Below are 17252 nucleotides of genomic sequence, written 5' to 3' on the forward strand. Positions count from 1 at the left end.
GGCAGTGGTTTAGTTTAGGCATGTGTAGTACTATACAAGTTTCCGGCCTAGAAAACATAGTTGAGGTGTTAGTGAATTCTTCATGTGTTGGTTTATTTGGAAATTAAAGAATAGCTTACAATTAAGAAGAATCAGATTAAATTAAATTAGAGAGCTAAACCAGTGTTATATGACTTAGCTGGGGTTTATTTTTGGCCAGCCGGTCTGACCGGTGCTTGGACCAGTCTGACCGGTATGGGTCCGGAGACTCCGGCCATTTGTCCGGATACTCCGGGTTTGTAGTGGTTTAGCTACTCCGAGTTTATGTCCGAATATTCCGGACTTGGAAGTCCGGATACTCCGAGAATACTTCCGGATACTCCGGATTTTTAGTCTCGAGTCGCACACAGGCCAGATCGGTCTGACCGGTTTGGTATACCGGTCTGACCGGTAGTAGTAGGGCTGACAGTCGTAATTATAAGAGAATCGTAGCGTTTATACTGAGTCGATAATTGCTTCGTGTTTGTGAAAAAATATCCGCGTTATTTATATGCATGTACATTAATTGGCATTTCATATGCATTCGTATAGAATACGTGGTGAGAACGTCGACTATAGATGGATCGTGAAGCTCAGCATCGGTGAAGCAGGATTGAGAGGGGATTCGTGAAGACCCGACCCAATAGTTGGAAGGGCCAAAGGCCTTGTTAATATTAACACTAACTTAGTGTTACCCTCAGGCAAGCCCCGGTGCACCTCCTATTATTTGAAATTATGACACCTATATATGTATTTATTACTTGTGCATTACGTTTTAGGAGTTGATTGGAACCCTAATTGCATGATCCTTAGGTTTCCTTGAGTTTATACTAATATGTATATGACGATAGAAATGATATGCTTAATAATTCTCGGTAGAAGCCAAGTGATTTCTTGTCACTCGCGAGATATATGATATTTAGAAGTCGAGTAATTTCCGGTTACTCGCGAGAATTAGGATATATTTATATTCCAGTACATGAGATATTGAAGTTGATATGGAAATTGAAGACCGGACGGGAATGGTGATGATATATAGGTATGGCAGCAGGACAGGGTTCCTGGTTGTCTTAGTCCCGTCTGTGTCGATTAAGGACCGCCCGTTGTCGGCAGTGCTGATTGGAGATTGAATTGTACTAACCGCATGTCGGGAGTAGGAGGTAGTCGAAACCGGTAAGCCTAGTAGTGCCTTGCTTCGAAAGTACATGACTCCATCTCACCTCCTGGGGTAGTCGAGTAGTCGCAGAGAAATATGGATGCATGTATTATTTTTGGTGGTCTCATGTTGAGCTCGGCTGACCATATGATGGTGGGGCGGTCCTGTAGTTCGAGGCGGGGAGGGGAAGGGTTGGTGCGTGTGGTCCGATGGGGCTTATACGTGCCGTGTTGGTTAGGTCCACCTTGCAAGGTTAAATCGAATCGATTCACCGTGTCTCGCGGTTATGAGAGCCTGGATCTCTTTGTCACATAGTAGTCTTATGATGGAAATGATAATTATAGATGATGGACACAATGAATTATTTTTTATTGCACCACCATGTTCGCTATAGTTGGTTCATGCAAATATTAGGGTAGAGTTAATTTATATAGAACCTGGGACTAAAATAATGAAAGTAAGGAATTACTTTAGTTGTTTTTCTGCAAAATAACCACCAGCCAAATATCTTGCATGTCTAGGTATGTGGGTTTAGCTGGTTGGGTAAGTCTTGCTGAGTATTAGTTGCTCAGGGTTTGTTGTTTACCCTATTTCAGGTATAGGAGGTAACTAGGTTTCACATCGGTAGGCTCGATGTGGCGCCTTGTCTTCACGTCTTAGTAGTTCTCAACTTATTTAGTTTGTTTTATTTATTCTCTAGTAAAAAATATTCTGTAAGTTAGATTCTCTTCCGCTGCTATCTTTTCTTTCGTAAGTTTTAAATTTAAAGCTGTTTGGTAAAAGCCTTAATATTATTTACTATTTTTATAATATTTTATCATGCTTCATGCTGGTACCTTCTGCGCTCGCCTTCGTACGAGACTTTTGGTGTGTTTCGATCAGCCTGTGGGTTAGAAACAGTCTGTCAAATTACACTTAATTAAACTAATATGCCTGATGAATTGAAATGATGGCGGTTACGTTTAATTAATTAAGTATTTTAACTCCACCGGTCCGTCACAGTTCCCAACTTCGAATCGAGCTGTGTGCCTGGATAATCTAAGGTCAGATAATTCCTGACTCTTCTTGGAAAAAAAATCATTCCTGAAGATTAATCTGGGAAGGACCGGCCCGCACCGCCGCACGGACAGCCGTCTCGGTTGATCGGTATTGCGCTCCGCTCCGTCCCAGCCTGTCACGGGCTCACGGCGACGGGCACACGGGCTGTGCACCGGTGGGGTGACACTGACAGCCCGGGCGCCTGTGAAGTCCGTAGACTTGTACTAGGCTATTTTCGTAGCCAGGAATCCCAGGATGGGACGTCAACCGCGGCCAACGCTGGGCAATGGCTTGTGTTTCGGTTGGATCAGTAGCGGCTGGACGGCCCATATCGTACGACTCCGCTACCAAGTATTGGCACTCGTAGAGTGTGGCTAAACAGCGAGAATTTTTTTTAAAAGATTACATAGATACTCATCTTCTAATATTTGAGATTCGTACAATATAATTGTCGGATTCAAAATCTTATGCCACACTGACAAGAGAAAGAACGCAGCAGCATGCGAGACGGAGAGGGTGTGATGGAGAAAATCAGCTATACATCGGACATTGGTAGAAAACCGCAAAAAAGTACCACATCATAAACATCGGGAAACATGCAGTTCACTGTAACACGATAGAAAATTAATTACATAATCAATAGCAAGTGGATAATTACGAACAAAAGTTACCCCTCAAAGCTAAAAAAGCATTGTGAAGATTGAACTACAAAAAAGCTGTTTTTTTACTAGCATCTAGGGGAGAAACTGTCCTTTAATTGGCTTTTGGCATTTTTAAAAGCAAAAACAGTGTTGGAAGTCCAAGGAAACACACACTAAATAAACCTTTTGTTACTTTGAGGGCTATTCTTTTTTCTTAAAAAAAGTACAAAGAGAAAATTATGGGACGCCATCTTTATGATTCGGTCATGTGGTAACATTGTGCACAATCGATTGATTAGGTCGGCACGATCCGATCATGCGGTGATGACGGCGGACTCGGCATCTGACATTTCATCGCGTCCGGATCTCGCGCCGACTTCCGGTCCCGTGCGGCCACGGCCCACCGTGTGAGCTTCCCTCCTCTTCCTCCGGCACCGCCCTTGCCGCAGAAGCCCAGCCACCGCCGCCGCCGCGGCGTCGGCGTCTCCCCTGAGCTCGAGAAGGACCCTGCCGCACGACGCGCAGGAGGCGAAGTCGCCCTCCGCCCGGAGCCGGCGGAGCGCGCCGCAGTGGGCGCACCAGCACATCAGCGCCGAGGGTGCCATCGCCACGACGCCGCGGGTTCGCCGGAGGAACGTGTCGCCAACCGACGGGGATAATTTATACGTTGGGTGGCTACATCTTTTGGGAAGGTTTCCGGGCGTTCCGCTCCGAGATCGGACGGGCTCGGCTTCGCTAACGCATTGTGTGCTTGGTTTTGGAGGACGAGCAGTGTGGAATGTGCCTCCCTGATTTGGGGTTCCATATATAGTGCGCGTGCGAGTCGGCATCGAGTCGGTTCAAGAACCGAGTCAAGGTAGGAAACTTGGCGGTCATGGCTTCGCTTTCTTGACAGCCAAGGTTCCGGTGTTTCCCGAGTCCTATACACAAGGACACGGAATACAAGTAGGAGTACATCTCACTCGAAGAGTCACGTCGATTTTTTTTTTTTTAAAAAGAAGCAACCAAGTAACCCGATGCCGATGGCGCGTCAGGCGCAGCCATCCAAACCGGTCAACACCAGATAAGCCTGTCCTCAGCAAATAGTTTGGAGTAATTCGGTAATCGCGACGGCTACACACTACAAACATGTCCTCCAGACACAGGTTGTGATGAAAATATCATGCACAAATATGAAATCTAGGAGTCTACGAATCTGAAGATATAGGTAGTTCCTACTGCCAGTAGTAACAAATAGATTCAAAAGTGGCTATCTACTTTCAAAGTCCATAACCAAAAAGGTGGGAATTCAAACACTAAGGTTTATGGCACCATGTGCACATTGCTCCAGCTGGAATTTACAACAATGAGTACACCCGTATTTACCTCTTGCTGAATATAGCAAGAACCGTAGGCTCTTCAAGCATGGTTCCGTGCATTTTATCTCTACATTACACGACGCATTTAAGAGTTACCTCCTGTTTTCCAGCAGAGGCTCCACAAGGTTCACTTGTTTTGATGGGTTCGATTCACCTTCAGTAGGTTTCTTCAGAATTCCAGCAGGCTGCTGCTGTCCTTGGCGATTCTGTGCTCCCTGGAGGGACAGCAAAATCAATAGGTTTACTAAATTAGTAGCTCACAAGTTATAAATTTAGGGTAATTCTGGACTAGTGATGAAAAATTCACAGTAGTACAATAAGAAAGCCACAAAATGACACTAGTAAATAAAAAGGGAAAATATATCCAGCCATCTATTCAAAAAAAGGTTAGTATCCTGTCAAAAGGGAAATCTGGTCAATAATATGCCAGTCCAACTTAGGAGTCAAGAGACTATTATTGGCAAGTCCATTTAACACGTGATTTCTTAACTGACCCAGCATATGTAATTCGCATAATATCAATATTACAAAAAATATTAGAAATCCCAGTCAGCTGATATCTTGTGTAACCAATAAAATATTGTGTAAAAAGAATGTGGAAAAGATTAATGAACAACAAAACCAGCAACAAACAGATGAGCATTTTCTGTAATACCCACAGCATATAAGCTACTCCCTCCATTCCAAATTATAGGTCGTTTTAACTTTTCTAGCATGGTTTTCATGGCGTTGCCTAGGCGTCGCCTAGGCGACGCCAAGGCGTCCAAGCGAGCTCCCAATCGGGGCGTCCCGTCCGCCACGACCTTCCGGTCTATGGCGTCGCCTCGCGCAGGAAGGCGTCGCCAAGGTGTTCGCGCAGACGCCACACGAGCGGAAGGCGATGCGCGCGGAAAAAAAATGGGCGTCAGCGACCTGCGCGCGCATGGGAAAAAGGGAATCGCGCGCGCGGGAAGGGAGAGGGGCTGCGGGCGGGCGGGAAATCGCGCGCGGGGGAAGGGAGAGGGGTTGCGGGCGGGTGGGAAATCACGCGTGCGGGCGGGAAATCGTGCGCGTACCGCGTATACTCCAGCGCGCAGGGCCCCTGCAGTGCGAATCGACAGAGGAAAGAGACTAGCGGGGAAAGAGAGGAGAGGGCATGCCCCCTTGCAGCTCCAATCGATAGAGGAAAGAGAGGAGAGGGGGAAGAGAGGAGGGCGGCGGGACCCTGCGCGCGGACCTGGAATTCGGCAGCTGCACGCATCCACGGCCTGCTGCTCCGCCTGTCCACCGCACGCCTCCATGGCCTGCAGCTCCACCCGTCCGCCGATTGAAGCCTCCCCCTGCAGCTCGGCAGCTCCGACCTCTGCAGCTCTGCCCTCCATTGATTCGTGGCTGGCTGGCTGCTTCCTCTGCTCTGCCTCTGTTGGGGAGCCCTTCCTTCACGTTAGCTCAGAGCAGAGGTATTCTTCTATACTTCTCTCCCCTTCTTTGCTCTTCCTCTGCTTATGCCGTATTGTACTTGTTGCTGGCTGCTTTGCTCTTCCTCTGCTTATGCCGTATTCTACTTGTTGCTGGCTGCTTGTGCAAGATTGTTATGTGCTACTGCTACCAGTGGTTCAGTGCAACGTGCTCACTGCTCTGTTCTGCTTTGTATATAGCCAAGCCATGTCTGCCACATGGGCTCCAAAAATTGCAGCAACAAGGTATGTTTGTGTCACTCAACCTAGATTAGTGTATGAGTATGGCGTCGCCTCGCCTCGCGCCATACTCGCCTTAGGCGTCCGGAAGGGGGTAGGTCGCCACGCCTCGCCTTACCGCCGTAAAAACCATGTTTTCTAGATACATAGTTTTTAGCTTTTTGCTATGCACCTAGATATACACCTATGTAGGTAGAAAAATACGCACCTAGAAATGCCAAAACGGTGTATAATTTGGAACGGAGGGAGTATCTTGAAGCTGAACTTAAAAAACTTCACTCAATCTGAAACTGCCGCTGTTGTTGATAAAATATTAGATTGTCCATTCAATGTGTAAGTTTGTCCATCAAATCTTCTGCTTAATTTCTTAGTGGATGAATATTTAACAGGTTGAACCAACTTGAACAACTTAATTTATAAAAAAATGGATGAAATACAAATGTTTGGACATGAACAATTAGCACCCAACACTGCAATATCTGGCTGAGATGTCTGGCTGGCATCCAGGCCAAGGACATTCAGCACAATCAAAGATATATATTAATATTTTATCTACTCTCCAGAAAATTCATATTGTCATTATTAAATAGCAAATATAAATAAATTAGCATAAGAACAACAATGCTTTGACTTTCTCAATAGCATGATGACAAACTTGTGCTAACACTATGAATGCCAGACATCAAACTTTCTACAGCCAGCATGGGTCGTAGTTTACATAACCATAGCAGAAAAGTGTCACTTACTGCAGCCTTTTGACCCGTTAATCTCCTAACAGATGGAGCCCTTGCAACTGAAGATGCAGCAGCAGCAGCAGCCACTCGGATCCTGTAAGGGAGTGAGAATTAGTCGCTTTCTACTTAGCATATGTTGAAGAACGGGTAAAAAAAGTAGTGTGCAGTTGAGGCATACCTTTTGTGAACATCAACATATTCATCAGTCTCATCCACAATCTCCTCCTGCAAAATTAAAGAACTTGAACTGAGACACATCATATAAAATGGTATTCCCCCCGTTGTTATATGAAGTTTAGGACAAGCTACCCAGAGGAAAAATACATTTTTACACCTTACCTGCAGGAGTTCTTCAAAGACATCTTCAAGTGTGATGATACCAACGACCTCACCATCCTCGATATCCTCTGATGCCCTAGGCACTGTGTTCGATGCTGTGTTTCCATTAACCTGCCTGTTATGTGGTCTTTCAATGTCAACAACCACATTGTCTGCCCTTTCTTCAGCATTAGATAACAAGGGAGCAGTCAACTGTGCTGGCCCAACTGCTTCCCTGTTTGGTTCAGTTTTGTTAGCAGGTGGTTCAGTTTTGGGTTTAGCCTTCACAACAGCAGCCATATGACTACTTCCTTTCTGAAACTCATTGAGTATATCATACAAAGGCATGTCTGAAGGAACCCTGGAAAAGTTAGTATTAAGTTATTGACCAAATATAAGTCATGAAGAAAGCATGTTAATTTACTGGCATGATACAGCAAAGAAAATATTTCAAAAATGGTATCGTGTACTGAAACATGATTCTACGCAAGAATAAAATCCAACAGATGAGGGGCATACCTTGGAATCCTTCTAATTGAAACAGCACTAACTGGTGTCTCTGTTTCAGCACGAACAGTCAAAAGACTTTTCACCTAATTAAGTTCAAGCTTATTAGCTAATAATCCAAAATAACTGAATAATAATCAATGGCATCAATGAAACATTGAAACATACCAACAGGAGACCAATAATATTTTTAGGGTTTCCTGAGTATACAGGAACACGGCTGTGACCACGAGCAAGAATTTTTCCAATCGCTTCCCTGCAAACACAAAAGGACCAATAGACTGTTGTAGTTAAAAAAAGTTTCTATTGGCAAAATACGAATAATACAGTGTTCTGGATACATATTTCATGCAGAAATTTCTATAGTGTAGGTGAAACTCAAAACCTAGGATACTCCAAGTTTATGTCTGGACTTGATGTCTGTGGTTAGTCCAGTATGCCCGTGTTAGTGTCGTGGTTCATCTGTTATGTAATGCTGTGTATCCTAAGGCCCGTTTGTGTCAGTGTTCATTGTGTGTTTCTGCTGTCAGTGTTGTGTGGTGTTTCTGTAAACTCTCCTTACTAAAATATGCGCATGCCACGTTCTCCAAGAAATATAATGGCCTTGCAAGTTGCTAGAATAGATCGGAAAGTACAAGATAGCACAACCAGAAAAGTGCCAGTAATGTCAAGTGCTCATTGCAATTTACAGCCTTAAGCACAAGGAGCAGATGATTTCCACCCACCTGGACAACTGAAGTTCACAGAGCAAATATGGGATGCACAAATTATTGTGATTCACTTAATCATAATATATTGATAGGTAGTTGGCATATATGAGCAAACTGACAGGACTGTGTGTCCTTTGATCAATATTTAGCAACCAGTCTCTTCATGCTCATTTGACTGCACTCATGTCTAATGTACCATGTGGGCATGTAAATGGAGTGGAGAATTTCTGGCCGCATATTTCCTTTTCTTTCTTTTACTTTCTTGTTGGTGGCTATTGTTGGATTTCACCTGTAGCCTACCCCAACTTGCATGGGACTAAAAGAATTTGTTATTGCTATTGTTGTTGACTGACTCTGATTCCAAAGAAAAAATGTAGGATAATATACTAGTGATATCCTTCCATGTTTGCTATATGATTGCAACCCTAACCATCACTACAGACCCTAATTAGTGATGCAGGGAAACAGAAACAAATAACAAACGAAAATATGAGCATAGCACAAACAACATGAATTAAGATCAAGAATAAGGAACATGAGCATGAATTGTGGTATAATAAGTGGTGATGTAGTATTACCAATCCAGCTTGGAATCCACATCCAGCGAGAAAGTTGACTCAATAGGTGTCATAGCTTCTGCAGCAGTCTGCACACACAAAGCAATAAGATTCCTGTCAAATTCAACTAGAAGCGTTTAGGTTTCTGCCAGTGTCAGCCAATTAAGTGAACTGTTCCTCAGTGTGCACGGCGCTGCCAAACCTGAATCACCATGTCACTTTGCTTTCTAAGCAGTCAGCACATATATGAACTGAGGAACCTTGTATCGGATTTAACACAAGAGGAACTTGCACGATGTTATTTGCACAAGTATTACAACAAATATCAAACCTTTTCCAGTTAGCATTGTAACATGGAACTGGAAACCCTTGAGCTTACAAAAAAAAATAGAGATATAAAGAATAAAACAAATAGAGGTTTACTACAGGATATAAATAGGCATCCTAGCTTAATGTTGAAAGCTAACAGAATACAAGACAAAAGAGATTTATAGCTCATACCAAGGAAGCAACCATTTTACAATATAGCAAGTGTAGCAATGTTTGGCTTTTATACCAAGAACATTTACATTTGGATATATTATCAGTGTTCCCTTCAGATATAAGCATTACTTCTATACTGTGAAAATAGGTCTCAAATTATGAACATGATTATATACCTTTTCAGTCAGATCCAAGGCTCCGCTTATGATTGTAGTCTCATCATGAGTAAGCTCTCCACCCTTGCCAGCCTGTCATGGTAGAGGCTACACTGTCATATACCCTGGTTGAGCATAACAACTTCTCAAGAAGCAGAGTGATACAATAATGTTACCTCTTTGCCATGGATTGAAACTAGAGCTTTCAACTGAGCTCGCCTAAAAAGTGCAGACTCATTGTGCCCAAGAGCGCAGTCCAAGAGCTGAGGGCAAAAACATACTTGAGTAGCCATGCAATAGACCATAAATCAAGTAATAAACTTTTAAAAAACATAAACAAAGATCATCGAACAAAACAGTATCCAAAGATGCATACTGTGGTAGAATATGCAATCAGGTCATCTTTTACTAAACACTACGACATATTATATTAAAGTATGCAATAAATCAGAGTATAGCCAGTCCGATTTAGTCACTTTGATATTCAATCTCCAGTGAGGTCACTTTGGTAACAAAAGATCATCGAACAAAATAGTATCCAAAGATGCATACTGTATTACTGTGGCAGAATATGCAATCAGGTCATCTTTTACTAAACGCTACAACATATTATATTAAAGTCTGCAATAAATCAGAGTATAGCCACTCCAATTTAGTCACTTTGATATTCAATCTCCAGTGAGGTCCCTGCATCATGTCAAAATCTGCATTCAATTGCCTTCACTGAATTGCATAAGAAATTAAATGCAGACTTTCCATGACAGGAACTTAGCATATTCAAATTTTCTATGAGGGGCAACTTATCACAAGTTACTTTAGTAAAAGAAGCTTGATACCTGCTGAAAGGAAGGAGATATCAAGCTTCTATATCAGCCAACTCTTAAGATAATACAAAATGTTAAGATAGAACTGCCGGTTACACCTGTACTGAGGGCAAGTATGTAGGATACTATTGCTAGATTCAATTTTCATCACGAGACAGGATAATAAGCTTGACAAATGGTAGCAAAAGAAAATCTCACATGCAACTGATCACTATGGGGGGGGGGAATGAGAAGTGAGGACCAGTGTGCACTTTTTGAGGACTATAACATGATGACATGGAGTAAGGTTACAAGTTAAAAGAAAGACTTCACTGATTATTTAAGCATCAAATGTACAAAATATGAAACGGCTTGTAGAGTGCTCACTGTTCTACAAAAAAGTATCATGTTTTTTATTGGCTCCTATAAAATATCATATTATTAGGAAGCAAGATCAATAAATCGATACCTAGTTACTTACCAACAGGAACAGACAAGAAATCAAGAAAACATATGGAAATAAAGAGAACTAACTTTTGCAGGAAACACATGGAATTTATAAATTATCTACACCACTAAGAAAACTATCTCTATAAATATAACTAATTAGCACCATTCCTATTTACATAGTTTGTAGTAACTATTTTTCTTTGGGAGTATAACATCACTGCTTCCAGTGTGTAGCATCTACTAAGAAAATTAATTTTTCTCTTCCTAAGAATATTAAAAATATTTACTAGCCAATATATAGAAACTGGCAAGGATGAAGTTTTTGCTGAAATAGAAGAGAAATAACAAATATTAAAACTAGCTTTAGCTATGACACGTAATAGGTCATCAAATATCTCGCATGGAAGTTGCTGGGGTTTTCAAGGACAGTGGAGACCAAAACATCACTCTATAACCAAGTTCATCAGCTATGCCATAAAACTGAACAAAAATAGGAGTCTGAAGTAAAAGCTTTACCATAATGTTATTCATGGGATTCAAAATATATGCAATGACAGGAGCACATAGAATTGCAGTACAATAGGAACTAGAATTGAATTGTGCGATTTTGTTGATTTACCTTCCCAATGGGGTAAGCAATTGGATAGCACAGGACCATGAGGATCCGTACAAGCCATACAAAGTTAGCACCCACTGCTAGACCATATCTAGTACAGATTGCTTGTGGTATAACCTGGTGTTGAAACACTACACAGTCAGTCAGACTATACAATGAGCAAATAGTGAATTTGGACATCAGATGGATACCTCTCCAAAGGCAAGAACAAACGTCACTGATAATATTACAGCAACAACAGGATGAAAAATCCTGTCAAGAAATATAGGAAGTGCCTGTGATGGTCACGCGAGGTAAATGGAAGTCAATGGTTGAAGATAATAGAGAAAATAATGTGTAACATTTGCTCTACCTATCAATGACTTTAAAGTTCAGAAATAAGGTGGATAGTGACATAAAGAAACAAAGGGTACATAAGTGTCAACTAAGTGAAAGAACACTCTCCTATAAGAAGCATGATAGTACATTTAGAATGAAGCAAATAATAATGATTGGACATACATGCACCAACCGTGATGCAGTTGGACTAATAAGGTTAGCACCAACTTCCCCTGCAGTTGGATGATGAAAGAAACTAGCAGTACACATGCATGACCACAGGAAAAAAAAGAATTTTATGTAGTGAATGCAACAAATATTACACTCAATCTTATCTAAGCTTCATCAACTCCCAGTTTCCAACATGCAAGATAACCACAAAATGGATTAATGGAAATTTTATGATATGGTGAAAAAAATTGAACATATGGAGGCAACTTCAGAATATTGTCTCTCTCTCAATAGTTAGTTAAAACTTAAAAGTAAAAGTGTTGATGGCTGCATAATTCATCAGAAACTTGAGCCAGAAAGGTCTGATGTTAGCATACATTCTTTTGGCAAATGTTCAATTGTAGAGTGTAAAAAAGTGTGATGATTGATAAGATTGAACCCAAATTCTCTACCTCCATGGCAGCAGCATTACACAACAGCAGGGTAACAAGAAGCTGGTGCTGCTTTTGAACAACCGGAAGGATGGCAGCTGCAGCAAACAAAGCAAGTAAATAAACAGCACATGTGAACAGCTGAACTATCAATCAAACAGAAGATATAATAATAGTGCGTGCTGGATTTGAAACAGGGAAGACCAATAGAAGGTCGAAAGGACGTGCTAAAAGAGGCAATGTGTAGCCATCTAAGTGACTAAGCAGCACTACTGCCACTTTTAGACCGAATATTGCCCCCGGATCCATTAGATGAACTCATGACGATGAGAGGCCCAGATATCCCACTTACACTTCAGTGACTTGAGCAACCCAGACGAGATCAGCAGGGCAAATAAAAAAGATCAAAAGTTACAGAATATATTATGGAAAGCTATAGCAGCATGCTACCCCGATAAACAAACCTGGCAGACCCAGGAAGGTCAAGGGCAGACACCTTTATCCTTGTCCATTGCATACTACCTCCAATTCCCAGATACCTACCATTTCATAACTAACCAGAAAGAGGTGAATCGATAAAGACAAATCCCGCCCACAGTACTTTTTTTTATTCCCTGATTTCCTTACTAACTTTTTTGTTTGTTCTGCTTTCCTTTCCAAACATTTTTATAAGTAAATGCCAGTACTAGCATCCCATCTTATCCTCAGTGCCATTAACGCTAGTTTCAGAAACCTAGCAGCCCTAAAATCGGGGCCAGAGAAAATCATCACAGAACAACAAAAGCGTTCTAATCTTCAAATTTGCAGAGAAACAGGACAATTCGGTACGATGCTCTCATCCCCATTCCCCAACGACCAACGTAACATGCCGCAACACTATGACCGTATCACAAAACCCGCTCCTAAGAAAACAGCAATCAGATCGAGCAGAACGAGGGGGGAACAGGGGGGAAATGGGTAGGGTTTCGGATCGGACCAGCCTGCGCCTTCTCGGCGTCCGTGCCGCTGCGCTGGAGGATCTCCAGCTCGACGAGGCCGAGCGACATGAGCCCCAGGGTGAGCCCGGACATGATCCCGGCGAAGAGCACGAGGAAGCAGGAGGTGCCCGCGTACGCCCACCACTCCAGCGTCCCGAACGCCGTGTCCTCCCCCTGCACGATCAGCGCCATCGCGCCCACCCCCGCCGCCGCCGCCGCGCTCGACGCCGGCCGCGCCGTCGCCGCCACCACCCGCGCCGCCGCCGCCAGGCTCACCGCCCGCGCCCTCCCCGCCGCGGCCGCGCTCGACGCCGGCCGCGCCGTCGCCGCCACCACCCGCGCCGCCGCCGCCAGGCTCACCGCCCGCGCCCTCCCCGCCGCCGCCGCCATCGTCGCCAGAGACAGAGACAGAATCAGAGCTCGCCCTCCGCGGCCGCGATGCGTGGGCACCGTATAAAGCAGGTCCCGAAACGGGGGCGGAGCGCTCGCTCGCGAGGAAGGACAAGATGGCGCGGCTTGGAGGCCGTGTGATGCGGCCGCGGCCAGACTGGGGGCGCTGGCGGTCGATCGGACGGCTGGTGGGACGCCACGCGGGCGGAGCGGTGGGCCACGTGGACCCGTCCCACGGCCTCCGGCTGTGCGACTGGGACGAACACGGGTCGCGCCGCACGTCGCTGGCGTTCAGAGAGTTTTGGGCGTTGTTTGGTTTTGGGTGAAAAAAATAAATTTTTTTCTCTTTTAATCACTAATTAGAGGTATTAAATGAAATTTAATTACAAAATAACCTTCACAATCATGGTACTGTAGCATGTGGTGTAGCTAATAAAGCATTTGATCGTATAATTAGAAGATAATTAGATGTGGTTACTGTAGTATCACTGTAGTCAATCATGATGGAACTTGACTCATTAGATTCGTCTCGAAAAATTACACCTATACATAAAAAGATTTTGCAAATAAATTTCATTTAATACTCCATATATATTTATCTTTTTGTGAAAAGAATTTGAGGGTGGAAACCAAACATGGCCTTGGAGGCCGTCGCCCGCCGGTCGGGATCGTCGCGGCGTCGTGCTCGCATAATCGCATCTGCGCGGGGGAAAGAAAAGAAGCTTAAGATGGCCTGGATTGATAGCAATGATGTGATCGCGACGCCGCCTTGCTGATTCAGCTGGCTGTCTCCGTAATGGAAAATGTTGACATAGAAAAGCTCCTAGAAGCAAGATAACGCAGCCATCGACTGCACAGCAATTTCAATCTTGGATAAGTTTGTTGTTGGACATTTTTATTTTTCTATCGGATACTGCTCAATCTTGTATTTGCTAATAGGCACTCTTTAAATTTGAATATTTATCCAAGAATGCCTACTGCAAAAACTAATATGAAAGAGTGTCGAGCAGAGAAAATGGTTTACACGCATGGTGGTCTTCAACAACTTTTTTTTGGTAGTAGAAACGCTCTTGGTAATTTTAAAATTGGACCAACGTGCTAGTACGGATGTTGTGAGCGTAGCCCACGTCTTGAAACAATTTTGGGAGTAAATCCTTTAAACTTTAGCTTTCAGACAAGTCACACATCTATGTGACGTGGCTTGTCGAAAAAAAATCATAGAAAAGGGACGCGATAAGCCTTTTGTCCTATTTGTGCCGTATTATGACCATGACGGGCTGTTATCATTTCTTTATTTTTGGACAAAAAAATGTTTATCTGACCTCTTTTAGTACCATTTATCTTGTATGATCATGGAATCACGTTCAAATTGGTTTTTGTATATCGCGAGTGATGCTCATGCTGATATTTTATACTTTACTGATTTTCCTCGTGCTTGGAGAGCCATATGAATAGGAAAGGCACTTATTTTGTTATAAAAAAGCACTTATTTACAATAAAAAGGTGGATGCAGTTTTCACCGACCCAAGACACTTCTCCATAGGATACTGTTGCGTGAATGCAGAGTGGACGCAAAAAGTGTCGATTATAATTTTGGGAGTAGATCCTTTTAAATTTTAGCTTTCAGACAGGTCACACATCTATGTGACGTGGCTTGTCAAAGAAAAAAATATATATCATAGAAAAGGGGTGTGATAAGCCTTTTGTCCTATGTGCCGAGTGCCGCATTATGACCATGACGGCCGTTTCTTTCATTTTGGACAAAAAAATATGCATCTGGCCTTTTTTAGTACCATTTAAGCCCTGTTTGGTTCCAAATAAGTCACATACTTATAAGTCAAAAAGTGAAAAAAATAACTTATTTTGCCAAACACTACGAACTTATAAAGCCACCACAACTTATAAGTTTTAAGCAGCTCCACCCCTGCTTAAAACTTATAAATCCCCGTTGTCCGCGTGAGGTCTACACCTTTTTCGCGTGGGGCCCACACCCAACCCTCCTATCTTCACCGCCCCGCGCCCTGGCACCTGCACCCGCTGCCCCGCGACACGCTGCCGCCCTGCTGGCCCGCCGCCGCCGCTCCGCGAGCTCGGCGCTGCCGTCCCGCGAGTCTGCCGCCGTGCCGCGGCCACGCCACCGGGCACCTCCGCCTTGGCTTGCGGGCGCCGGCCGCGCAGGCCTCCGCCACCCGCCACCCCTCGCCGCCGCCGCCCCTTGGCCCAGATCTCGCCATCGCCGCCCCTCGCCCCAGATCCGGCCGCTGCGCGCCGTGCGAGCTCGGGGCGCGGAGGAGGCGGAGGGCGGCCGCCGGTGGAGGGGTGCGGCGAGGAGGCGGAGGCCGAAGCTCCTCGGCTCCTCCGCAGCCGCCCTTCGCCACCGTTCCCTATTTCCTTCGCCGCCTCCTTATAGATCTCGGTGCCGGTGCCGGTGCCGCCCCTCTCCACCATGGCGGCGAGGTCGGGGAAGGCTGCAGCGGCAGCGGCCAGGCGGTGAGGTCGGGGAAGCAGCGGCGGTGGCGGTGGCGGCGAGGTCGAGGAAACCCGCAGAAGCGGCGGTCGGGGCCGCGAGGGCGGGGAAGGCCGCAGCGGCGCCGACCTTCTGGAGGACGACGACGCGGGGAAGGAGGCAGGAGCCGGCAGCGCTCGACTCGGGGAAGAGGGCGAGGCAAGCGCGTAGGAGGAGAGGGCGAGATGCGCGCGGGGGAGGAGAGGGGCTCTGCGCGTCAAGAATAAGAGACAGGGTGGGCATCTGATAAAACTTATAAGTAATTTATAGCCAAACAGACAGGATTTATAAGTCATTGCTTTTAAATCACTTGACTTAATAAGTCACCCGACTTATGAAACCAAATAAGACCTTATCTTGTATGATGATGGAATCGCGTTCAAAATGTATTTTCACATCGCGAGTGATGCTCATGCTGGTATTTATACTTTACTCATTTTCCTCGTGCTTGGAGAGCCATATGAATAGGAAAGGCACTTTACAGTAAAACGGTTGATGCAGTTTTCACCTACCAAAGACACTTCTCCATAGGATACTAGTTGCGTGAATGCAGACTTGCAGAGCGGACGCAAAAGTGTCGATTTGTTATTGGGCCGGTTTGGTTACGGCCTAGAAGTCTTAGAAAAGATTTTGATGGCTAATTAGTGGTGTCAAACAAACACAGTTTACAAAATTAATTTCAGAACCTCATACAAGATTCTCTTCTCGGCTTGTGTGTTCTAGAATCCCTCGAAACCAAACGGGGCCATCGACACGATCGGGAATCATTAAGAAAGCATGGAAGCTTCAAAAAAAAACACGAGTAGATCGACATCAGGCATGACTACAAATAAATAGTTTCCTTTAGAATATAAATAAATAGTTTTATGACATGATTAGAAGAGTTCTGAAGCTTACGGATGACTGGGCCCATTTTGACCCTTATGTCACTGTCTGCTACCCAGCCAGAAAGCCTACCAAGGGCGAGCGCGAGCCCGTTTACATTTACAGCCCAGTTCACACCAAGGACGAAATCAGCTAGCTGATCAGCAGCAGATCTTCCCAGTGTAGGCTCTGTTTAGTTCCCACCCCATAAATCCCGTAAATGCAAAAAAAATCGTCACATCGAATATTTCGACACATGCATAAAGTACTAAATAAAGTCTATTTATAAAAATTTTTGCATAGATGGGCTGTGAATCGCGAGATGAATATAATGAGCATACTTAATCCATGATTTTCAACAGTGATGCTACAGTA

General features: G+C 44.3%; 1 protein-coding gene across 3 annotated transcripts; it reads right to left on the reverse strand.

Moving 5' to 3' along the window:
- Window positions 1–3939: 3939 nt before the first annotated feature.
- Window positions 3940–13651, reverse strand: LOC120698798 (DUF21 domain-containing protein At4g14240-like). Of its 3 annotated transcripts, none has more exons than XM_039982535.1 (13): window positions 13117–13651; window positions 12162–12238; window positions 11412–11495; window positions 11224–11337; window positions 9528–9614; window positions 9373–9444; window positions 8735–8802; window positions 7615–7702; window positions 7459–7532; window positions 6961–7300; window positions 6800–6846; window positions 6634–6715; window positions 3940–4426 (listed from the first exon to the last, which is right to left on the reverse strand). In XM_039982535.1, the coding sequence occupies exons 1-13, from the start codon at window positions 13505–13507 to the stop codon at window positions 4304–4306; spliced, it is 1647 nt and encodes a 548-aa protein (XP_039838469.1). In that variant the 5' UTR covers window positions 13508–13651; the 3' UTR covers window positions 3940–4303. The 3 variants fall into 3 exon arrangements, with proteins under 3 accessions (XP_039838469.1, XP_039838471.1, XP_039838470.1); XM_039982536.1 differs by having other exon boundaries at window positions 4027–4417; XM_039982537.1 differs by lacking the exons at window positions 12162–12238; window positions 13117–13651 and adding an exon at window positions 11722–12127.
- Between the last annotated feature and the right edge of the window lie 3601 nt (window positions 13652–17252).

The sequence above is a fragment of the Panicum virgatum genome, chromosome 3K (genome assembly GCF_016808335.1).
Source record: "Panicum virgatum strain AP13 chromosome 3K, P.virgatum_v5, whole genome shotgun sequence".
Classification (NCBI taxonomy): domain Eukaryota; kingdom Viridiplantae; phylum Streptophyta; class Magnoliopsida; order Poales; family Poaceae; genus Panicum; species Panicum virgatum.